Here is a 26,055-nt window from a genome sequence, read left to right on the forward strand (position 1 = left end):
TTCCTCCATGAAGATCTCCTCTAGAGCAGTGATGTTTTGGGGCTGTCGTTGGGCAACACGGACTTTCAACTCCCTCCACAGATTTTCTATGGGGTTGAGATCACAAGTAAATTTGGGGTGCGCGTTATACACGGGTGCGCCTTATATTCGGGAAATTACGGTATTGCAGATTCAGTCTTCCCAGCCTGGTGCAGGTCTACAATTTTGTCTCCGGTGTCCTTCGACAGCTCTTTGGTCTTGGCCATAGTGGAGTTTGGAGTGTGACTGACTGAGTTTGTGGACAGGTGTCTTATATACCGATAATGAGTTAAAACAGGTGACATTAATACAGGTACAAGTGGAGCCTTGTTAGACCTCGTTAGAAGAAGTTAAACTTATTTGACAGCCAGAAATCTTGCTTGTTTGTAGGTGACCAAATACTGTACTTATTTTCCACTCTAATTTGGAAATAAATTCTTTAAAAATCAAACAATGTGATTTTCAGTTTTTTTTTTTTCCCTCCACATTCTGTCTCTCATGGTTGAGGTTTACCCATGTTGACAATTACATGCCTCTCTAATCTTTTCAAGTAGGAGAACTTGCACAATTGGTGGTTGACTAAATACTTATTTGCCCCACTGTAACTACTGGATCATCAAAAATAAATAATCACCAAGAAAAGTAATAAAACACAGAATTATTACTAAAAGTATTTGCAAAAGTCTGAATGAATCTTGGGAGCTGTCATTGCATTGGGGTGTGACAGACAGTCCTATGATTCCCAACCTGTATTTGTAATTCTTTGCTGCCCCATTGTTATTTAAGCATCCAGTGGGGCATCACAATAAAATTAGCAATAATATGTTAAGTCCACGTCTGCATATATCTGTATCATATTTTGGAGTCTGACAACATCAGGATATCGGTTAAAAAGTAATTATCGGACAACTCTAATCCCAAATAAATAAGTTTTGGCAGGAGAAATTTTTCTTTATCGTTTTGCTAATACTGAACTCTGGGTACATAATGCAGATGAGCAAAGATGTCACTGCACAGTAGAGTATTTGCCATATTAGAAGAATACTGTAAATTTCTCTCCTAAACGTATTCAGAACGTATGTCGATGACTCTCCTGGATTTTTATAAAGGTGAGGCCTGAATAATATATACAGTAAATCCTATATATATGGTATACAGTGGATTTAAAAAAATAAAATAAAATACAATGAAAATTGTAACATTATTGATTAGAGTTGGGCATCGAGCATTGATGGGATCCGGGACTAACACTTCGGTTCTCCCAGAACCGTTCGATTAATTATTTTTTCCGATGCCCTGACAGTCGACCGGAAAAAAATGGCTGCCGAACACCACAAAGAAGTAGCCACATGAAGACTCGCTCCGTTATGAGCAAATCAGATGAAGTGGCTAATTTAGCTCAGCACAAAAATTTGTCGCTTTGCTTCACAAAATGACAACAAACTAACAGAATAAACACACCCAAAAGATATGAGACCCTCTGTTAGAACGTGCAAACTTAAAGATTTTGTTTTATCAAGGGTTCCCAACGATGTGTAGTGCAGAATGCAGAGGAGGTGTGTAACGTCTGTACACCTCAAGGATTCTTTTCCAACTAAAATAATGTTCTTTTAGCCTGCTGCTTTCAGTAAGTCACCACTAGGAGAAGCCAAGTGCACATGGCAAAACCTAAGAAAAACTGTAGAGTCAGGAGTTACAATAGTGGCATCTTTTGGACGGATGAACAATATATCAGTTTAGAAAGAAATCACATTTAAAAAGTAGTCAATTTAAGATCAAGGGACAGAACACTCCGCACCTGACATCTGAAAGATGTCATCCCTTAACTAACTTGTAGAAATACCACCTAGAACAAACGATGCAATACAATAAATGCCTGCAGCATAAGACACTCTAAAAGATAGGCAAAAGAATGTGTAAATGTTTTCTCCGTGAGCTTTTGAAAAGTAAACATCTTTGTGAAAGTGCACGCCTGTGGAAAGAAGCGTCATTATATTCAAGTTCAAAGACTGATATTTATATTAGTGCTGTCAAACGATTAAAAAATTTAATCTAGTTAATCATATGTCAACTGTGTGATTAATCATGATTAATCACATTTCCCTCGGGATGAATAAAGTTGTTCTTCAGGAAAAAAAAATCTAGGAAAATATGATAATTGACCTAAAATTTGCTTTAAGATGAAATGCATGATGTGTGAATGAATTAACACTTAACCAAATAGAGTTTTGAAGTTATATTTAACAACTCAGCTCGTATGAAATAAAAAATAAAATAAATTGTCTGTATTATACAGCAAAGAGCTTTATCAGATTAAAGTGCCTCAGACTAACAATGTGGCTCAAGTACCGTTTGGCATATCACCCAAAATTAACTGCTAATTTAAAGAGCAGACAAGCACAATACAGTAACAATAGCTAGTGTTTCAAAAAATGTGTAAACAACTTGTCTGTTAAATTGAACATTTCACACAAATAAATGCAGCATTTGCAGTTTTACACTACTTGTTGACATTTTCAGATAACAGAGCAGACCTTTTCTTTTGAACAAATAAAACAGTCTCTCGGAAGGAACAGTTGTGGCAGGTGTGACCAGATACTTTTTTTGCAAGGTGGGCCAGCTTACTGTGAGCACCACTGTGCGCAGACCACCACTGTAGTGGACATGAGTCCATGCTGGCACTGCCTTGTACCTGTCTAGTGGTTTGTCATTGGTTGTTGTTGTTTGTTGTCATTGGATTTTCAAGGCCCTCGTCTTCGACTATGTTAATGGGTCTACACTCTACAGTCTCTGGCTAGCCATGTAGCGATAGCAGTAGTCAACCTACTTGTTGTCTTTTTGTTGACAAGTCAGAGTCCGCACTCTGCCAGTGTAGCTTGATGACTGCGGCTTGTTCCCGCAGTGTTAGCGTCATTGCTAACACTGGCGAAGATATGCTTTGCCCGAAGGTGGTACTTTAGGCTGGTTGAGCTTCGATCGAACGACAGTTCATTACATCAGTATGTGGACACAACTTTGCTTTTATCCAGATTTCCATTAGGTAGCTTTTTAAAACGGAATTTTGTAATCATCCTCAATCATTGTGGCTGGCTGAATTTTGTCCTGCATTGCCACGCGGGGAATGTAAACATCAGCGTGTGGGACTATGGGAGGCAGTTGTGACCAAACTTAGTGTGAGCCGTAAATTGCGTTATTTTGTTTTTTTAAATGCGTTAATATTTCCAGATTAATCATAGTCGTTAACGCGTTATTGTTGACAGGCCTAATTTATATTCAAGTTAAAAAATAGCCCTGTGAGAAATACATAGCAAAGTTAATTGAAAGTTCATATAATTTAAAAATATGAACGAGAAGTTAAGAAATTACCTTATTGGCCCGAATATAAGACGGCCCTGATTATAAGACGAACCCCTCTTTTTCAAGAGTCATTTGAAAAAAGACGTTTTGAACACCAAATTAATTTTTATACAGAAAATAATTACAGTACATCCGAAACAAATGATTATAACAATATATTTGAGAAAAAAAGCATTTTAATTTGCCACATTCAAATCTTAATATCTGAACATTTAAATATGTAAATGAATGGCTTCTGGTTTTTGAAATTTAAATAAACCAATCTATTGTGATAAAACAACAAAATTGCAATTACTGCATTAACAATCAAAGTGAAGTCTAACTGTAACTGTCGTCTTGAAACAAATCTGAATAAGGAAAAACATTGCAATAAAATAATGCAAACTGGTTAAATTTGAGAGTAGCTGAAATCTGTCATGGCAGAACATCGCTTCAAAGATATCTGGCGCCATCTAGCGTCGTGAATGGTGAGAGTAGCTGAGCTCTGTCATGACAGAACCTCGCTTCAATGATATCTGGCGCCATCTAGCGTCGTGAATGGGTATAATGTCTAGACCACGAATATAAGACAACCCCCTCTTTTTCATTCTTATTTCAATGCAAAAAACACCGTCTTATATTCGGGCCAATACGGGTAATATAAACCATGCAATTTTTTTACCCTGCCTATTTAAAGAATCGGAGTTGAGAATTGTTTGGAACCAGAATCGAAATGTGGAATCGGTTCCGGAACCGTTCAAATTCAAACGATGACCAAGGCTAGTATTGATAGATATCCTGATTCCATTTATTGGATCGGAAGTGAAAAATATGTGGATAATAGGTGCATACCGAACTCATGATCTAACAAATGATGCACTTTCCCAGGTGATGGATACACTATCCAAGCTCTCGTACACAGCCATCGCACAGCAAGGAGGATTCAAGTAAGTTGTTTTTGTTCACGCTAGCTGTTATTTTCCCTTCTATACATAATTGCACCACTTATAGATTGGATTTTATCTTTTTTTTTTTTTTCTCGCCTATTATTCTTCGTTATTTGAATACATAAACTCTCCTGCTTTAAATGTTTTCATTGTTATTTGCAGGCCTTTCCCCACAGAGGAGAGTCTAAAGGACGAGGACATTTACAATCACCTAGAAGACCTGATTGAGTATGTATGAGGCATCTCCCCTTTTCTCTCCAAGGGTCCATTACTGCTGTTGATAGAACATAATTATGTCAGTGCTTGTCAGAACCGGCTTGGCCCATCATCTTGGCTCTCCAGGGCTCTGCTCTGTTTATTCGCTATTATTAAAGGAAATGAAGCCGTTTACATGACAAGCCTATTAAAAACCGTAAACGGAGGCTGTCTTTAGCCCAACAAAGAATTTGATGTGCAATAAACAGTTACACCAGTTAGGGGTGCACAAGCGTCACTATGGTTGGATCTTTCTCACACTTAACCTATGACAGGATTTTAGAAAAAATCTTTAATCGCATTATTATGTGAATTAGAATCATAATTTGAGACGATTTGACGATATACAACATTTTGGCAAAGCACAGATGACGAGAAATTAGACTTTTAACCTGCCGTTTTGCCCTTGTCTGTCATTATGGCGCTCTAGCGTCCCCAGCTGAAGGATGACATCAGCAGGGTCACGATTTCACCTAATTAAGAATTCAGCCCATTGAGGGGGAAGTTTTCAGAATGAGGAAAATGCGACGAAGAGAACAGCAAAATGTCATTGTTTCAATCTCTCTACTCCAATATTTTTACAGGATATTCTTTTTATCTTAGTATTTTTCCCGAATTGCTAAATAAATGGTATGGTCATGACAAATAACAGCCTGGTGCTAAAAAGATTATGAAAGTTTAAAAATGCATTTATTCAGTACGACATGGCAAAATTACTCCATAATGGTCAAAACTGTTGACTTTTTGCACCGGAGTTAGTCCGGCTTTTGTCATTTCCCTGCCCCAGTTTCGGAGAGTGTAAATGAACCAGGAGGTGTGACAGCTAGCCGACATGCTAAAGCGGTCCATTTCATTCAGGAGCATAAAATACCACAGGAAATATGAAATAAATATGCTTTTTGAAGTCATAGGCACTTTAGGTTTTTCAAAGTCGGGAATTTTGAGTCTGAACCACAATGTCAGTTTTCCTTTGTCTTTTCAGGCATGGCTTCTAGAGACATTTTGGTTGTTGCATTCGGATAGTATATTGTGTGTTTGGCAGGCGTACCAAATTTCTTGTTGCCCAGCAAAACTGACTTTCGGAACTGAATTTTCAAAACAATTTGGGGTATGTTACCGAATACAAATTTGAGAGTTTACTTGTGTGACCTGTAGTGAAACCGCCATGGAAGATGAGGAGGACTTATATGCAGCAGTATACAGCTTGGAAGAAGGCTATGCAGGCGGAGAGATTTATGAGGACCTTATGAGGACTGGGCAGCAGGTACATGCGTACAAACACGAACAGTACACTGTATTACTATGAACAGCTAACTGAAAGAACTTTTCATCCCCTAATTAACCCTTGGGCGTTATTTTATCTTGACTAAATTCTTGTGATTTTGTCCAAAAAATGGCTTTTCCTTTGAAGTGTGATAACTAAGTCATTTCTGAATATTTTTTCACTTTCAGCCACTCAAAATGTTCAGTGGCGTCAGACCTATCTACACATATAAAGTTTTTTATTTTTTTTTAATTTTTCAATGCCCCCTATGGACAATAATAGCAGCATTATCCGAATAGCAAAACTAACTATGCTGTATATATATAAAAAACAAAAGTCTAATTTGAATATTCCATATCACATAGTTAGAGGCTTGAATAAGTCGTTAAGTCATAACAACCGATTTTTTTATGCATGCCCAGTTTTTACACATTTGCAGTTTTCTCATTTACACTAAACTCTTGTGATTTTGTCCAAAAATGGCTTTTCCTTTGAAGTGTGATAACTAAGTCATTTCTGAATATTTTTTCACTTTCAACCACTCAAAATGTTCAGTGGCATCAGACCTATCTACACATATAAGGTTTTTTATTTTTTTATTTTTTTCAATGCCCCCTATGGACAATAATAGCAGCATTATCTGAATAGCAAAACTAACTATGCTGTATATATATAAAAAAACAAAAGTCTAATTTGAATATTCCATATCACATAGTTAGAGGCTTGAATAAGTCGTTAAGTCATAACAACCGATTTTTTTATGCATGCCCAGTTTTTACACATTTGCAGTTTTCTCATTTACACTAAACTCTTGTGATTTTGTCCAAAAAATGGCTTTTCCTTTGAAGTGTGATAACTAAGTCATTTCTGAATATTTTTTCACTTTCAACCACTCAAAATCTTCAGTGGCATCAGACCTATCTACACATATATAGTTTTTTATTTTTTTTTATTTTTCAATGCCCCCTATGGACAATAATAGTAGCATTATCCGAATAGCAAAACTAACTATGCTGTATATATATAAAAAACAAAAGTCTAATTTGAATATTCCATATCACATAGTTAGAGGCTTGAATAAGTCGTTAAGTCATAACAACCAATTTTTTTATGCATGCCCAGTTTTTACACATTTGCAGTTTTCTCATTTACACTAAACTCTTGTGATTTTGTCCAAAAAATGGCTTTTCCTTTGAAGTGTGATAACTAAGTCATTTCTGAATATTTTTTCACTTTCAACCACTCAAAATCTTCAGTGGCATCAGACCTATCTACACATATATAGTTTTTTATTTTTTTTTATTTTTCAATGCCCCCTATGGACAATAATAGCAGCATTATCCGAATAGCAAAACTAACTATGCTGTATATATATAAAAAACAAAAGTCTAATTTGAATATTCCATATCACATAGTTAGAGGCTTGAATAAGTCGTTAAGTCATAACAACCAATTTTTTTATGCATGCCCAGTTTTTACACATTTGCAGTTTTCTCATTTACACTAAACTCTTGTGATTTTGTCCAAAAAATGGCTTTTGCTTTGAAGTGTGATAACTAAGTCATTTCTGAATATTTTTTCACTTTCAACCACTCACAATGTTCAGTGGCATCAGACCTATCTAAACATATAATTTTTTTGTTTTTTGTTTTGGCCCCCTATGGACAATAGCAGCAGCATTATCCTAATAGTAAAACTAACTATGCTATATAGGCTATATATAAATCAAACTAAAATATTTTATATTACATAATTACATCATTGGATAAGTAAAAGTCGTAACAATAGATTTTTTTTTTTTAGAACAAGACTGTGACAACGTGACAATAACTGATTTGATGATAGAATTTATGTTAACAATTTTACAAAACATACATACAATATAACAGTTAACATAATAACAACATACACAATTCATGATGTGCACTTTGAGATTTGTTGTTCAAATGTAAAGTGCGTTATGAATAAAATGTATTATTATTTATTATTATGTTCGAAGCCCGAAGTGGCTTTGTGCAAAGGCCACATTGTTTGCGCTTGGACGGGGGTCCAGCTCGCTGCTCAACCAAGCCTTCGGCAGAAGGCGGTGGTTCCCGTTTTAGGACTTCTGGCCGAATTAGAGCCTTGCCAAGTTCCTCAAGAAATAGTCGGCGCTTGTAGCTTTTCTTCACGTTCCACTCAGGGTAGATCTCCGTGAACAGCACAAACGCGCTGCATGACGAAATGTCCGGCATGTGAAAAAACACACATTGGCCACCTGAGTGCGCGCCGGCGGCAGGAGTATGTGCCTCAGGTCTGCAAAGCACAAGCGCACGCAACAATAACAGCTTTGATCTTTGATCAGCTTTTACAAGACAAACCTTGATATGCAAAACATTTGCTTACTCACTCTCGTCATTACCTCGATCGCCGTCATTTTCGTCATGCGCCTGAACGTGGTCATGTCCGTGCCCCCGCCTTCTGCTCCCCGCTTTCATCTCGTTATGTTGTCAACTATTTCCTAATCCTCGTCATCAAAGCCGTCCTCCTCCGGCATCGAAAGTCCGGAAGAATTTGTTCAATGTCTTCTGGGCTCTCCAAAGAAGCGTCCGAACAAAGGTCGTCGGAATCAGGATTTTCTAACACCATTCGAATCGTGTCCTGCGGTGAAATACTTCTCGCCGCCATCGATCACAGTTGTGTTGGAAGAAATGCAAAATGGTGATCCTCGCGAGAACAGAGACTCCCAAAATGCCCAGAACCAATGAGAGTAAAGAAATTCAAACACCCAACCAATAAAAGTTTAAATTCAAACGACAACACTAAACACGTGGTTTTTTGTTTTGGTTTTTTTGCATTTCCGGGAAGTACCTTTTTATTGTCTTGTGCAAACGTGCAAAATTGCAAATACGCATGCCCAAATAGACTGAAAGTGAGCTCAGACAACATTGACACCATTTTTTTTGTAAAGCCAACCGTCTTTATTGCATTAATTTTTGACCGATCTGAAGCTAGCTTCGCAAGCAAATTCATGTATTGGCCTATGGCTCCATCTAGTGACTTCTGGGTGTCAACACAAAAAATTTTTTATCTGCATGTTTTTGACTCGCCAAAGAAGCGATTGCATCAATAATCACGGGAAATGCATTATAAAACATCAGGTTTACAGCATATTAAAAATCATGATTTATAATGGGAGTCAATGAGCCAAAAAATGGCAAAATAACAAGAGTTTAGTGCAAATCTTCCCAGCCTGTTTGCAATAAGTTAGAAATTGCCAGATGGTGCCATTTCGAACTTCTACATGATTTAGTATCCTGCAGGAAATATCAGCTCCCTAGTGTATTTTTTCATATGCTTTTTTTCCTTTTAAACACAGAAAAAAACGAAAAAAGCCAAAAAATGGACAAATAACACCCAGGGGTTAAGATTCTCAGCAAGTCGCATTTCTTTCCAGAAGCAGGTCGAGATGTCAGACGTTCGCAGCTGCTGCCTCTCTGAGATCAAGCAGACGGAAGAGAAGTACACAGAGACCTTGGAATCCATTGAGAAGGTACATGGGCCCCCGCTGAGCTCTCCCAAGCATGATCAAACGTGCGATTCGCAATTCGAGTGTTGTGTTTACATCCATTATTGATTAATGGACGCTAGCTCGACAATATTTATTTCTTGAAGTTTTCAGCAATTACAAGAAAAGCAAGTATCCTACTGCACAGATTCCCAGTTACTGCAACTGCTCTGGAGAGTATTGGTTGGGCTGCGTCGAGAAATGACTCACTAAAACTGTTCCAAAAAGAAAAAAAAAGAACATATATACTGTATATAATAGGGCTGTCAAATTTAACATGTTAACGGACGGTATTTTTTTTTTTTTTAAATAATCACGTTAAAATATTTAACGCATGCGCGGAATGACCCGCACGTGCATTGTCTCAAACAGATTACAATGACGCGCTTGAGAGCTAAGAGGCAGAGAAAGGTGTCTTGATTTGTGCTTTTTCTTAACAAAGGTATACCACTTGCGACGTGCTGGCACTTTGTTTCTTTATTAGCACATTCAGCTTCAACATTAACACAGCTTACGGCTCTCGGGAGGCCGTAACTCTAAGTCACTCCTGCACCATGTGAGTGAACAACATGTTGGCGCCGCGTGTACTTCAAAGTGCCTCGTTAAATTCTATATCAGAATATTACAAAAGGCGAGTGGACACAGGCGTTCATTGGACCGCGCCGTTTATTGGCCTAAGCTTCGGCAACTCCTTCGCAACAAACATAAGTATAATTTAGTGAAAGCACAGCAAAAATAATATCTCTCAAAAAAACATTATGTTCACAAAAAGAAAAGTGCTTCAATCTGTATTAATGAGGCCCTATTCTCACACAGTTAAACAACAGTGCAAAGAGAACTGGCATTCCCAATCAAAATAGCTATGCAACATACACATAAAACTTACTCAAGACTTTGGTCAAGCTCAATTCAAACATTTTGTTTAGCTCAACAAATACATTGGATGGCAATATTTATTCACAATATACCAACTATCAGAGGTCAAGTATGTTGTGAAGCCAGCACTCAAATGACGTGAATTACAATGGATGGACCAGTAACCAGGAAACTACGGCATCAGTCAAGGGACAAAACATACTATTTGGATTGATTTCTAATTTAATTTAAAACTCGCCATTGACACCTTGTGGTGTATTTAGTGTATCTAGTTTATTTTTTGATAGAAAATTTTAAAAATTTTATTAAAACGAAAACATTAAGATGGGTTTTAATATTAAAATTAGTATAACTTGTACTAACATTTATCTTTTAAGAACTACAAGTCTTTCTTGTGGATCCCTTTAACAGAAAGTATGTTAATAATGTTAATGCCATCATGTCGATTTATTGTTATAATAAACAAATACAGTACTTACAGTGGGGAGAACAAGTATTTGATAGACTGCCAATGGGTTTTCCCATTGACTGTGTATCAAATACTTGTTCTCCCCACTGTATGTACAGTAAGTTGAATGTATGTATCCGTCTTATGTCTCATCTTTCCATTCCAACAATAATTTACGGAAAAATATGGCATATTTTAGAGATGGTTTGAATTGCGATTAATTACGATTAATTAATTTTTAAGCTGTGATTAACTCGATTAAAAATTTTAATCGTTTGACAGCCCTAATATATACATACATACACATTTACATAGCTGTGCAATTTGTGGGATGATGATATTGAAACATAAAATAATAAAGAATTATACACTGTATTGAACTATTTTACAATAATCTAAGTGCGCACACCCCTCCTATAATGTAATAATAATTATTAGAAATTACTGAGAATTTAAAAACAAACTGCAAGTATTATAATCGTTAATATATACATTTTAAGTATACTGTATTTTTAATCATTCGAACATTTTCATGCGTCCGGATTTTGGGTGATAAGTTCATTCAACCCCCCAAGAAGCTCCCCCAACCCCCTTTGTTTATTTATTATTTTACTATTTTATTATTTATTTCATATTTTACTGATTGCATGTTTTGGTATAATATGCCACTTACTCTGAGAGCATGCTTGTCTAGGGTATAATTTAAGAGAGGAACTCTCTTTTTTTGCTCTTTATCAGTCATTTTAATAATGATAACAATCGCATTTTAGCGGGTAGTGTACAGTACAACCATCACATTTCCGGGAATCTAAGTGAAGCGTGGTGGTTTTCAAGGCACCTGATTAAATACAGTAGTTATGACACTAACTTGCAAGGCTTTAAAGACACAAGATGCACTCATGATGGAGATGGGGGCCGATAGGATCCAGCATCAGTAACGGATTCCGATATAAATTTTATATGCGGATCGGATCAAACTGACTGACCTGCGAAAATGTCCGATCCATGCACAACTGTGCTCACGCTCCAAAATGTGACTTGGGGAGCGCCATTACAGCACTCAACAGTTTTATTTCATTTGTTTTATCAGGTCCACTGTGGGGACACCAGAGTTATGGAATAACTAAAAGTCCCATATTCTATCCCACTGCTTGCAATTAAATGTGACATCAATCAAACTGCCCTCACACTGAATTTTTATACCTATAACTTGGTAGCTAGGCTTGGCGAATATTTTGAAGACATGGACAGATAAGTTTTGGGATGGGATTAATAAAGTATCTGTTCAAATAGCATTCTACCATCTTGCTTTCTCTTTTTCTGTCTCCCTCTACAGATCGGTTGACCTACCCAACTATCTCCCAAACAAGTGACTACCGTAATCTACCTACCCGCCTAACCCAACCATTTACAAACCTAATTATACTGACCCATTGACTAGTCTACCTACCTTACTATCTGTTGACTAACTGATCGACCGACCCACCGGAGTCATTGCAGAATGTTCTCTGTTTACTGTATGTTGGAGTTCAGTTCCGACGATGGCAACTTAATCCTTTCATTGTTAGCGTGACTGCAAAACAGTTCTGAGTTTCTGGGTTTCAATTCCAGGTTTTACTGTGCAGAGTTTCTATGTTTTTCTAGGCAAGGCCAGGCAAGGTAAATTTATTTATACAGCACAATTCAACACAAGGCAATTCAAAGTGTTTTACATCACATGAAGATAATAAAAATCACTTTAAAATCAATAGAACGTTAAAAAAAAAAAAAAAAAAAGACAATCGAAATAGGAAATAAAATTATACATAAAAATCACATGTAATCACGAATAGAATAAAAAAATTAAATAAATAAAAAATAAAACAAATACTACTACTACTAATAATAATTGAAATCAGCAATGGAGATAATAATAGAAAGCAAATAGAATGAAATATATATACAGTTATGGATATGCAGTGCTAAACAAAAGCGTTTTTAGCCCTCATTTAAAGGAGCTAACAGTTTGAGCATACTTCAGACCTTCAGGTAACTTGTTCCAGAGGTGAGGAGCATAACAACTTAATGCTGCCTCACCCTACTTGGTTCTTGTTCTTGTCACATACAGGAGACAAGTTCCAGACGACCTTAGGGGTCTAGATGTTTCATAGGAATCTAACAAATCAAGCATGTATTTTGGTCCAAGGCCATTAAGTGTTTTGTTGACGAGCAGTAGTATTTTATAGTCTATCCTTTGACTCACTTTCTAAATATGTGGGTCTTTCTCGGGTTCTCCAGCTACCGCCCATGTTCCAAAATCATGCATGGTAGTTTCTTTAAACTTCCGTGATCACTGAACTATAGAGGTGGGTAGTAACGCGTTACATTTACTCCATTTACTTGAGTGTGTTTTTGAGAAAAATGTACTTCTAATAGTAGTTTTACTAAGCCATACTTTTTACAAGAGTAGATTAGTTAGGAAGTAGCACGACTCTTAATCCGGAATGTTCAGCTACACTAGTCGTTACATTTTTCCTCTTTATTATTACTTTTACTTTTGCCAGAGACACCAACAATGGCTCTACCAGTTTCCCCAATGAGACATCACAACAATAATCACATGACTGCATTATACCAATCAGACTCAAAATTGCCACTCTATGATCACGCCGGCCTGTACAATCAAGTAGCGTCTTTAAAGAACCTTAAAAAAATTACCGTAATTTCCCGAATATAATGCACACCCGTGTATAATGCGCACCCCAAATTTACTTGTAAAATCTAGGGAAAATTATTGTACCCGTTTATAATGCGCACCCTAATTTTAGCACCAATAAATAGAAGAATACAAGAAAACAGAGCTCGTGTACAGATACAGAAATGTCATTTTACTGAATGGTGAAACACAGCACAAGCATAGCATATTGGTAGTTAAAAAAATTACCATAAACTGACAATATTTACAGTAGTAATATGATTTGACAACTTCTCCAACTTACCAGAATCTTGGAGAAAACAAAACAGATGTGACTTTTCTTTTAAAGGCTGCTGTATAACTTGCTCATTTCATCATGATGAATAAGTGTTTCTTCCATGGATTGATACGGTAAAATGAAAGTGAGAACGTAAGTCGGAAATCCGAGAGCGCTCATCGCTGTTGACGCGACAGTAACAATAGGAACTATTGTTATTTGGGTTTGAGTTTCCCGAGGGACAGATATAGTTGACGGACACACACAGGAAGTCTGTTGTTACGTTTGTTATGGTCCGAGTTGCGGAGCTGCAATAAACGTTGACTCAAATGAGTTCAAGAAACTAAATTCTGTGCTTTATGAAGAGTGAAAAAAGCAGAATTTAACACAGACGAAATCATTCGGCCAATCACAGTGAAGTATTACCGAAACAAAATGGTGACGTCACATACCGTAATGGTCGGCAACGCATCGCCGCATACGTTTCTTCAACACAACGTGGCCGTGTCAATAAAAAAATCGGTTTATATATATTTCTGTCTCCATCCATGTACCAGTTTATAATGTGCACCATGATTTTACAAGTTAATTTTAGGAAAAAAAGTGTGCGTTATATTCGGGAAATTACCGTAAGTATTTGACATAGAATGCTGCCATCAACATGACTCGAGAGTGCGGATTTTAACCTCTCTCCCAGTTTTTATTTGGCACCAATTGACCATGGAAACCCAAAAATATGATCCTTTTAGTTTCACAATAGGAAATATGTTTTCTCCACTAGAGGGCAGTCATGCTCTTTGGACGAATAATGCTTCATTTCTGTACATGTTTCTCTCTCGCTGGAATTTCAATGTTTGTTTTTTTTTTGTATCTCTTTGGCTTAATGTAGTTATGTAATAGGTAATAGTACAGTATCGTAATAAAAACAGTTCATCTAGATAACTGTGCTGAGAAAAAAAATACCATTGTTTAAACAAATAAAATCAAATATCGTAAGCAGTTGCCCACAATGTTACTCATTACTTTAGTATTCTTTTCACCAAATACATTTTTACTTGTACTTGAGTACATTTTTTGGATGACTGCTTTTACTTGCGTAATATTATTAATGAAGTAACGTTACTCTTGAGTACAATTTTGGGCTACCCTACCCACCTCTGCTGAACGTGAATGTTTGTTAGTATGGGGATTGTGATTGGCTAATAACAAGATCAGGGTGTCCACTGTCTCTCACCTCTAAGGGTGACATGAATCAAGTCACACCGCTAAAGGAAATGATTGAACTGGTGATTGCTTTGTGGATGTTTGTGGATGTCCAGTGGGATATATTGCTGTCATTTAGCTCCTTGCCTTTCTTTTTTATCTATCGCTCGGTGCCCTTTTTTGTGTTATTTTATGTAAATTTGCTGGCATGGCCCTAATTTGCAATGCTGCCGGCCTCTGCTTGAGTGCTGTTATGAATTAATACGCATTAACATTCATATTGTTGCCAGTAGGTTGCATAATGACGCTTGTGTGTGTGTGTCTTATAGTATTTCCTCAACCCGCTCAAGAAATTTTTCTCCGTTGCCGAAATCGATCAAGTGTTTATCAACATTCCAGTAAGTTTTCCTCTTATTGTTATCTATCGTTGTAATTATTACCTTGTAAGCATCTCCTCAATACTCACTGCAGGACTTGGTGAAGGTTCACAAGAGCCTCATGGCAGACGTTCAGGATTCCATTCTCAACAAGAATGCTTTAAATCTCTACCAGATATTTATCAACTACAAAGAGAGGTAGTCATCGTTCTAATTTATTTAAAGGAGGTTTTTTTTTCAACACACACACACTTCACAGACTGTTTGTCTTGCAAAGTCTAGCTTGTTTTGAGGGGGCACAAAAACACAAGAACAACAACTTGAGTGGCGACTTGACAGGCTTTCAATCTGTAAAAAAGCGTTTAAACTTGTGGAGGCAGCAGTTTTACTACAGTTAAAGCATATGGCGCAAGGACACACTGCTGGCCAAAAGTATTGGCACCCCTGCAATTCTGTCAGATAATGCTCTATTTCTCCCAGAAAATGATTGCAATTACAAATGCTTTGGTAGTAATATCTTCATCTATTTATCATGCAATGAAAAAACACAAAAAATACGGAGGGGGAAAAAATCAGGTCATTATCATTTTACTAGGGCTGTCAAACGATTGAAATTTTTAATCAAGTTAATCACAGTTTAAAAAATAATTAATTGTAATTAATCGCAATTCACACTATCTATAAAATATGCCATATTTTTCTGTAAATTATTGTTGAAATGGAAAGATAAGACACAAGACGGATATATACATTCAACATACTGTACACAATGTATTTGTTTATTATAACAATACATCAACAAGATGGCATTAACATGATTAACATTCTGTTTAAGCGATCCATGGATAGAAAGACTTGTAGTTCTTCAAAGATAAATGTTAGTACTACAAGTTATATAAAATTTTGTATTAAAACCCCTCTTAATGTTTTCGTTTTGATAAAATTTGTAAAATTTTCAATCAAAAAATAAACTAGTAGCTCGCCATTGTTGATGTCAATAAATACACAATGCTCATTGTGCTGAAACCCATAAAATCAGTCGCACCCAAGCGCCAGCAGAGGGGGACAAAACACCAAAAAACACAAGTAACAAGTGGACATGACACTGTGCTGTCATTTTAATCTGTTTGAACGGGGCATGTGCAGTAAATGTGTCAAATACTTTAACGTGATTAATTAAAAAAATTAATTACCGCCCGTTAACACGATCATTTTGACAGCCCTACATTTTACACATAACTTAAAAAATGGGCCAGACAAAATTATTGGCACCCTCAGCCTAATTCTTGGTAGCAAAACGTTTAGACAGAATAACTGCGAACAATCGCTTCCACTATCCATCAATGGGTTTCTTACAGCGCTCTGCTGGAATTTTAGAGCATTCTTCTTTGGCCAACTGCTCCAGGTCATTCAGATTTGAAGGGTGCCTTTTCCAAACTGCCATTTTCAGATCTCCACAGGTGTTCTATGGGATTCAGGTCTGGACTCATTGCTGGCCACTTTAGAAGTCTCCAGTGCTTTCTCTCAAACCATTTACTAGTGCTTTTTGAAGGTTGTTTTGGGTCATTGTCCTGCTGGAAGACCCATGACCTCTGAGGGAGACCTAGCTTTCTCTCACTGGGCACTACATTATGCTGCATAATTTGTTGGTTGTCTTCAGACTTCCTAATGCCATGCACCCGGTCAAGCAGTCCAGTGCCAGGGTTAGCAAAGCAACCCCAAAACATCAGGGAACCTCCGCCATGTTTGACAGTGGGGACAGTGTTCTTTTTATTTGAAGGCCTCGTTTTTTTTTTGCCTGTAAACTCTATGCTCTAAGCTCTACTTTTGTCTTGTCTGACCAGAGAACATTCTTCCAAAATGTTTTTGGCTTTCTCAGGAAAGTTTTTGGTAAACTCCAGCCTGGCTTTTTTATGTCTCTGGGTCAGAAGTGGGGTCTTCTTGGGTATTGTACCATAGAGTCCCTTTTCATTCAGATGCCGAAGGATAGTACAGGTTGACCCTGTTGTACCATTGGACTGCAGGACAGCTTGAACTTGTTTGGATGATAGCCGAGGTTTTTTGTCCACCATCCGCACAATCTTTTGTTGAAGTCTCTCATCAATTTTTCTTTTCTGTCCACAGCTTGGGAGGTTAGCCACAGTGCCATGGGCTTTAGACTTATTGATGACACTGAGCACGGTAGACACAGGAACATTCAGGTCTTTGGAGATGGACTTGAAGCCTTGAGATTGCCCATGCTTCCTCACAATTCTGCTTCTCAAGTCCTCAGACAGTTCTTTGGTCTTCTTTCTTTTTTCCGTGCTCAATGTGGTGCGCACAAGGACACAGGTTGAATCAACTTTAATCCATTTTAACTGGCTACACGTGTGATTTAGTTATTGCCACCACCTGTTATGTGCCACAGGTAAGTAACAGGTGCTGTTAATTACACAAATTACAGAAGCATCACATGATTTTTCAAAGGGTGCCAGTACATTTGTCCGGCCCAATTTTTTTGAGTTTTGTGTGAAATGATAATGATTTAATTTTCCATTCTCTTTTTTTGTTTTTTCATTGCAAGCAAAATAAATGAAGATATTACTACCAAAGCATTTGTAATTACTATCATTTTCTGGGAGAAATTGAGCATTATCTGACAGAATTGCAGGGGTGCCAAAACAGTACTTTTGTCCAGCAGTGTATCACCATAGACAAATAGTGTTCTAACCTTTAACTCTGTCCGTCTCTCTCTGGTCTGGCAGGCTTCTCATCTATGGTGTCTACTGCAGCCGCGTGGAGATTGCCATCACCGTGCTGGACCTCATCTGCAAGGAGAAGGAGGACGTCCGCCTCAAACTGGAGGTCAACATTTCAGAAGCGCTCAAAAATAGAGTAAAACTGTTATCAAGGGGAAATGTAATTATTTAACAGGAAAAATTCCAGAAACTCAATTTCCTGTTCAGTAGTTATCGCCACATGCGCACTTAGCATTCAATTTCAGGAGTCCATGTTTGTTTCAGGAGTGTTCCAAGAGAGCCAACAATGGCAAGTTCACTCTAAGGGATCTGCTGGTGGTCCCCATGCAAAGGGTCCTAAAGTACCACCTTTTACTCCAGGTATGGACTTAGCATCTATAATGTGTTTGCACCTTTTCAGCAGCGTTTGCATGTAATCCAATAGTTACTTTACTGTAAAGCAGTGAAACCATGTGAGTTCTGTAGCCAATCAATTGTCCATTTTTCTGTCACTGACTGTTAATTTGATCTAATAATTTGATATATTAACATTAACAATTATTACACATATCTTTATTTTTATTGAAATATTTATTGTTTCTTTGCACTTTACAAAGCATAACGAACCACAGATCATTACTATTCAGTAAATGATAATTTAACCAATTGTGGAAAATTTACGTCTTGTAAAATTTTAATTACACTATAAAAATGTTTTAACATGTGCTCATTAGGTGTAATACTTTAACTCTTTATTTTTTTTAAATAATTATGATATGGCTTTATATTTTTGGGGGGTAAAATATAGTGCAAGTAAAAATTTCCTTCAAGAACTCTTAGGACATTAGCACCTAATATAAGAACAAAATACTGCAAATTGTCTAACAATATTAAAAAATCTGTTAAACTTAAAGGAAAAAAATCCAAAATTTGTCAAAGAAATGTTCTAAATAAAATATTTGAAAAAAAAAAATATATATATATATATATATGTATATATATATGGAGAAAAGAAACACAAACATGTAAGTGGGTGATCATTTTAAGACTCTAACTTTTGTCCACAGGGGGGAGACATTCTCCACATTTATGCTCAGTTTTATCAGAGCCATCAAAGTGTATGTAACCGAACTTTTTAAAATATTGGATATGTCCTTAAATAGGTTAAATACCATTAGAAATGACATCAGATATAAATCTATCCTCGTTTGAGTAACCTCAATGTTTTATGTAAGAAAACATAGTCCAAAAATGAGCCTTAGAAGTGTAAGAAAATGGAGTATATTCTCCACTTGTGGGCTCATTCATTTGCTTTGACCTTCACAACGTCCTCCTCAGGTGTCATCAACAGATGGCCGCCCCACGTGCACGCCTTCTCCCGCCATCAATAACGTCCCAGTGTTGATTGCTCGAGAGGATTTAAATAGAGGTTCCCTCACCATTAAAAGTATTAAAGTATTAAAAGTAACTCCACAAGTGTATTCGCTTGTATTTGGATTGAAAATAAATAAATACATACATACATATATATCAGCAATGTTTTGAGTTCAGAAGACTTGAATCAGGAAAAAAAGTTTTCTGTGTGTGAAAACAAATAAGAAAAAAATATGAGTAATATTGCATTGAAAAATAGAATTTTAAATTAAAGTTTATCATTAAGTTTTAATAATATTGCAAATATATGTTTTTAAGGACAACGTTTTTAATTTTCGATAAAAAGTTTGATAAATTCTGGGAGGGCGAAACCCCCCCAGAAAATTTTAGTTTGTTCAACCCAAAACTGATCAATTCTCTCCACCACCCATCAGGAGCTGCTCAAGCACACTCACGAAGCTGCAGAAAAGAGCAACCTTAAAATTGCGCTGGATGCTATGAAAGTAAGTAGAGATGGTTACCCTGGAACCTATTTGCTTTTGGTCACTGAAAGACTTCCCTAATTCCTTTTTTGTACTTGTGTCAAAGCAACGTGTTGACAACGAATGCACTGTATTTTTTTAACTATAAGGCTGAGTCTATAAATTTGAAAAGAAAATTGTATTTGTTCATATATAAGCCGTGTTGGACTATAACAGTGCTTCTCAATTATTTTCTGTCACGCCCCCCCAAGGAAGACGTAAATGTTTCGCGCCCCCCCCAAACTCTCTGCCACCACTGTATATAGTATCATTTGTCTATAAAATTACTATTATAAATACGCATCTGCCTAACATTGTGTCCGTTTTTTTTTCTAATAAAGAAAAAAAGTAACATAGATCAACTTATAATAAAGTATAACTTCATTAACATTGTTTTGTTTGTAACAGAGAAGACTTGACGTGCATCAATTTGCCTGAATTAAAAAAAAAAGTCACATCCAAACTGTAAAAAATACACTCAAGGTACATTTTTGACCATTTGATACAGAAAAATAAAATGTAATAAAATCAGTAAATAATAACAAATTAAAATTGATTAGAAACATTCACTCATGAGGACAATATGCCAAAAAATTTGACCGAAAAAACAAAACTGAATAAAAGAAAAAAAAGAGTGTCCTTGGACAGGACCGCTTTTATTTTTGCTGCTCACATTATTTACCTCCTTTGCAATGGTGTGGAGTTATTTTGCAATGAGCATGCTCACAATGCTCACTGGTTTACTGATATAACACTGACAAAGCAGGACGATTGTTGGCAATATTCGGCACGTTTTCACCGAAAAACAATCAAGCGGATTATCAATGAGATTGGGGTCTAATGTCTTTAAGTGGCGTCTTAATTGATTTGGCTTCTGGCTGTCCGCTATAATTATTTTTAGACCAAGTAAACGGTCTTTCATCATCACCCACTGTATTAAAAGTCAAAGCTAAAAGGTAAACGGCACGAAAAAAGCGCATTCTCGGCGGCCGAGGTAGAACCGTAGGTGAGGGCGGTCGTCGTGACGATCCCAGGCCGAAAATGGCACTTCTCGAGCGGCGACGTGAGAACCGGACAAGACAGTGGGTCGCTGCGTGAGTGAGTCCGGTCGGAAAACGGCTTTCGAAAACGGCGGTGGCACACTTCTCTTCATATCTGTTTTCTGTGTGTGCTGAGTGCTCTTCCTTAGTTCAAAAATACTGCGCGCACTCTGAAAATGAGAGCGCCACTGCCACCTACTGAGTGGATGTGCAAGTACACTTTATTCCAGTACGGCAAAAAAACAACAAAAAAAGCATGTTCCCCGAGGTCACATGCGCCCCCCCTGGCATCGCTCTGCGCCCCCCCCCAGGGGGGCGCGCCCCACTATTTGAGAAGTACTGGACTATAAACTGCAGGTGTCCACATTGTATTAAGGTATTATGGGATACTTAAACCAAAAGACATGCAGCTTATTAGCGTTTAAAAATTCAAAAATAAGTCAAGACGCAAGGTTCAACGAGGGGGAAAAAGTAATGGCTTACTGTATATCCGAAATGTATCATCGCTTTGGCATTATATGGTGCCGTCCAAGGCTGATTTATGCTTCTGCGTTCCGGTGATGGCGGCTTGATGGCGTAGACCACGGGTCACCCAACTTTTTCCTGTGAGGGCCACATAACTTTTCCATTCTCTGATGAGGGGCCGGGGTCAGTTTGTAACAGAAAAGATGTGACGATTGCAAGAGTGCCTAAATGTAAAAATGTATTGTTTTTCAGAAAGCCACAATCTACAGAGCCCCCTGGTGCCAGGGTATAAAAAAACAAAAAAATCATAGCTAATCTGTACCCACAGTTTAGGAATCTGTGGGTGCAGTTTACTAATCTGTATGCACAGTTTACTAATCTGTGGGTACAGTTTAGTAATCTGTACCCACAGTTTACTAATCTGTACGCACAGATTACTAAACTGTACCCACAGTTTAGCAATGACCCGGAAACAGTAATCATCAATGTTTGGCGGGGACTCCAAACGCCGAGGGAACGACCGAGCAAGCACCTGCACGTTTTTCCTTCGGCGAACAAAGAGATTTTAAAAGTTAAATATTGAACGTTTCCTTTGGTAGCCGTCTAAAATTTCACTTTCAGGCAGGCCGTCTAAAATTTCACTTTCAGGTGTCGTCAATCAAAATTTCAGTTTAGTAATCTGAAATTTTAGACAGCTATCAAAGAAAACGTGCAATAGTTACCTTTTTAAAACCCCTTTGTTCGCCGAGGGCAAAACGTGCAGGTGCTTGCTCGGTCGGTCCTTCGGTGTTTGGAGTCCCCGCCAAACATTGGTGACTACTGTTTCCCGGTCATTGCTAAACTGTGGGTACAGATTGCTAAACTGTGGGTACAGTTTAGTAATCTGTGGGTACAGATTGCTAAACTTTGGGTACAGTTTAGTAATCTGTGGGTACAGATTGCTAAACTGCGGGTACAGATTAGTAAACTGTGGGTACAGTTTAGTATTCTGTGGGTACAGATTGCTAAACTGTACCCACATATTACGAAACTGTGGGTACAGATGAGCTATGATTTTCTTTTTTTTGTACCCTGGCATCCGGGGGGCTCCGTAACAATCAAATAACCCTTTTCTTCACGGAACAAAAGTAAATCTAATCTAATCTAATCTAATCTAATCTAATCTAATCTAATCTAATCTAATCTAATCTAATCTAATCTAATATAATATAATATAATATAATATAATATAATATAATATAATATAAATAATAATAACACTATTGATTAAATAGATAATAACCAAATAACCCTATCTGGGTTCTTCACAGAAAAAAGCCAGGAATTAAATAACACTGTTGGGGGAAAAAAATAATAAATATATATATATATATATATATATATATATATATATATATATATATATATATATATAGATATAAACTGTTCAGGGGGCCGGACCAAATGTGGAGGTGTGCCGTATCCGGCCCGCGGGCCGTAGTTTGGGGATCACTGGCGTAGACCCTACGCCAGGGGTCGACAACTTTTAACACTCAAAGAGCCATTTCAACCCAATTTCGGCAAAATAGTCATCACTGGGAGCTGCATGCACATATTGACTTTTGAACTGATTGTATCAGGTTGACTGTGTATCTGTGTGTATAGGTATATATTTTGTGGTGGATCTTTGACATGACAAAAAAAATTTGCCTCCTTTAACCATTTGGTATTTCATAAGGTCTTTGCACCTGTGAATACAGCAAAGACTAGTTGGTACACCTTCACAGAGGCAACCTTGACTTTAGTCTTGCGTGAGTCTTCTATTAAGACAAAAAACAGTGATCCTGACTTGATCTGCCTATTAAAGGGAAGTTAAACTTCTTTGTTAAATCTCCCAAGCCCTAGAATAAAATTTAATCAAATATTCCTTTATTTAGCATAAAACTGAGCCGCATCAAAAAGGTCAAACAGTCGCATGTGGCTTCGGAGCCGCGGGCTGCTGACCCCTGCCCTACGGCGTCATTGCGCATTCGAAGTTCTGCGTTAAGGGAATGCATTGCTCTGTAATTCCATGCCACTAAAGTGGTGTGGCTTTGTCTTTGTATGGTTTTGGGGGACTCTTGTCGAATTCCTTTAGTATTCCTCTGGTCATTGACAGCAAAGGCAACAGAGATGGAATCAGGGGTAAACGTTTTTTTTTTTTTTGGGGGGGGGGGGGGGCATCTGCATAATAAAGTCCGCTAGCTTAGATGCTACAAATGCTAACGTATTTACATTCTTTCCATAGCGCATCGCTAAACATAACTAAACAAAAAGTATCTCCAAAATTAACCATAAATACCTACACTAACATACATCTAAAACAACTTACTGCCTCATGTGGGCCGAACCAGAGCGTAGCTGTCCCTTAGCCATGTCAGACATGTCTGCCATAAACGGTAAGAGTTCAGCCACACCCAACGCTGCCACCAGAGGGCATTATTTGATTAAATAAAAATACTTTAAGCAAACCATCACACACACGGTTTTGACCGTTGCCATCATATTTTGGGGATCAAAGTACCGTATGAAACTCTTGCTGGAACGGCGTTCTGGGCCATTTCGGCCCACTTTCACCCCCTGATGGAACATGTGTATTTGCAGCTGCAGCTAATCAATATTGAACAACAAATGTTGTTACTACAAATGTTAAAGCGTGAGCGACACAGAATCGTTTGTGAATGTTTAAAAACAGCGGTGTTCTTGTGTTGCTGAACCGGAAACAAGGTTCTGAGCGGACCAATCACAGCCCTGCGACATTCACGTCACGCGCGTTGACGAGACGCATATTTAGGATTTTTTTGGAGGTGCACGTCAAGCTACGGAATAGGACCGTAATTCGGGTCTGCGTAGAAATCTAGCGTAGTCTGGGTAGAAATTCCATGCTGCGGTCCCACTGCCCCAAGCCAAGCTCTCCTATTTTAATGAATACATTGCACTACCCTCCCCTCACAATCCCATCACGGTGCTGGGTAATGGATGCCAGCCGGGAACCTGGCAGCCACAGCAATGGGGTGGTAGGTGGGTCCCACACTTTTTCCTTATGGCGTGGCTCCCAGGGCGTGGCCTCCCCTCTGCTTGGGCTGCCAGCCGTGGTAGTGGGGGGAGGTCAGGGCTCCGATCTTGCATGGCTCGTCATCACGGTGCTGGGTAATGGCTGCCAGCCGGGAACCTGGCAGCCACAGTAATGGGGTGGTAGGTGGGTCCCAAACTTTTTCCCTATGGCGTGGCTCCCAGGGCGTGGCCTCCCCTCTGCCTGGGCTGCCGGCCGTGGTAGTGGGGGGAGGTCTTGGCTCCTTTGCTTGGCTGCGGAAGGAGGGAAGGGCTGCGCTGAACACCCCCCAACCGCCCTACCTCCCCGGACTGGTTGGGTGGAGGCCATGGCCCTGGGTTGGTGTCTGCGTGGCATTTCCGCTCGTCTGCGTGTCTGTCGCGCGTCTGGTGGGCCTCGCGTGAGGCTGGATGTGATAGGGCGCGCTCAGGGTGGGGGGGTCCCGGTGCCGGGATTGGCGATGGGGCGGCGTATGGTCGGTCGCCAACGGGCTTACACTCACAACGGACTCACACGATTACTGGGTTCTAGATCACAGAGCTGCTTTGTGTACACTCTACCCCTTTCAATCACTTAGCTTATAGACTCCCCCACCCCCGTGGTCAACAGGCCCCCCACATGGTGTCAACCGGAAATACATCTAGCTGACGATAGCACCAACATATTAGTAGTTAGTGTAGACGTTCAATATATTTCTTGTTGTAGTTTGTTTCTTTTCTTTCTTCTTTTGTTTTTCTTTTCTTCTGTTCCCCCATAACCCCTTCCTGTTCGCTGCTTTGTCATAATAAATGAGGTATGTTGAATGATCACTTAGACTTAGAATGGGCACTTAGACTTCTATTCTCCGTGTCAAACAGCTGAAAAGGCCAGGTTAAAAAAAAAAAAAAGAATAAAAAAAAGTAAATCGGGTCTGCGTTAACGGCATAGGTCCGCCATTACCACTATGCAGAAGTATAAATTATCCTTTAAGCTGCGTTCGGACTGCAGGCATATCTGATTCGAATCGGATTTAGAGCTGACTGTCCACACTATTTCTAGCAAGTGTCCAAAGTGGATGTGGGCCTTTTCAAACTGAGCCACACGATTGACCCATCTTACACGTTGCTGTGGCAACAAAGGCGTTATTAAGGCGTAGAGTGACGTCACGGACAATAAAAACCCATCTGAGCTGTTCAAACTGAGAAGCTTCTTGTCCATACCGGATATGAAACTACCTCCCGTATGTGGTTTCAGCCCGTCCCGCAAAAATAAAATTCCTCTGCTTTTTAACAGTTCAAACTACAAATGAGCCATCCAAGTTCAATCTGAATAGGCAAAAATCGGGATTTTGGCTGTCAGTCTGAACAAGGCCTTAGTGCCAAGTGATTATGTTGAAGTGACAGTAGGAGGGATAGTAGAGTTCTTGTGCATTTCAGGATCTGGCACAGTTTGTCAACGAAGTGAAGAGAGACAGCGAGACTCTACGGGAGATGGACCAGTACCAGCGCTCCATTGAGAACCTTGTACGCCACACATAACAGTTTCATAACATCATTTACTGTCTATAATGAAGTCATACCATTGAATGTGTTCAGGGTCAGTCTGTTGAAAGGTCTTAATTGAAAAAGTAGCTATTGGCTGTGAACAGTACGGTAATTGTAGTGAGC

At 38.3% G+C, this 26,055-nt stretch overlaps 1 protein-coding gene across 5 annotated transcripts in view; it reads left to right on the top strand.

Moving 5' to 3' along the window:
• Positions 1-26,055, top strand: part of LOC130929577 (guanine nucleotide exchange factor VAV3-like) — a 101,456-nt gene that overhangs the window by 18,880 nt on the left and 56,521 nt on the right. For 4 of the 5 annotated variants that reach the window (XM_057856841.1, XM_057856843.1, XM_057856845.1 and 1 more), the window contains exons 3-12: positions 4,243-4,301; positions 4,464-4,529; positions 5,712-5,820; positions 9,257-9,352; positions 15,175-15,243; positions 15,317-15,420; positions 17,967-18,066; positions 18,225-18,320; positions 19,748-19,816; positions 25,825-25,911. In XM_057856841.1, the coding sequence (XP_057712824.1) occupies positions 4,243-4,301; positions 4,464-4,529; positions 5,712-5,820; positions 9,257-9,352; positions 15,175-15,243; positions 15,317-15,420; positions 17,967-18,066; positions 18,225-18,320; positions 19,748-19,816; positions 25,825-25,911 (855 nt within the window). The remainder of the gene's footprint in view (positions 1-4,242; positions 4,302-4,463; positions 4,530-5,711; positions 5,821-9,256; positions 9,353-15,174; positions 15,244-15,316; positions 15,421-17,966; positions 18,067-18,224; positions 18,321-19,747; positions 19,817-25,824; positions 25,912-26,055) is intronic. The other variant, XM_057856842.1, reaches the window with a different exon arrangement.

The sequence above is a fragment of the Corythoichthys intestinalis genome, chromosome 14 (assembly GCF_030265065.1).
Source record: "Corythoichthys intestinalis isolate RoL2023-P3 chromosome 14, ASM3026506v1, whole genome shotgun sequence".
In the NCBI taxonomy this organism is placed as follows: domain Eukaryota; kingdom Metazoa; phylum Chordata; class Actinopteri; order Syngnathiformes; family Syngnathidae; genus Corythoichthys; species Corythoichthys intestinalis.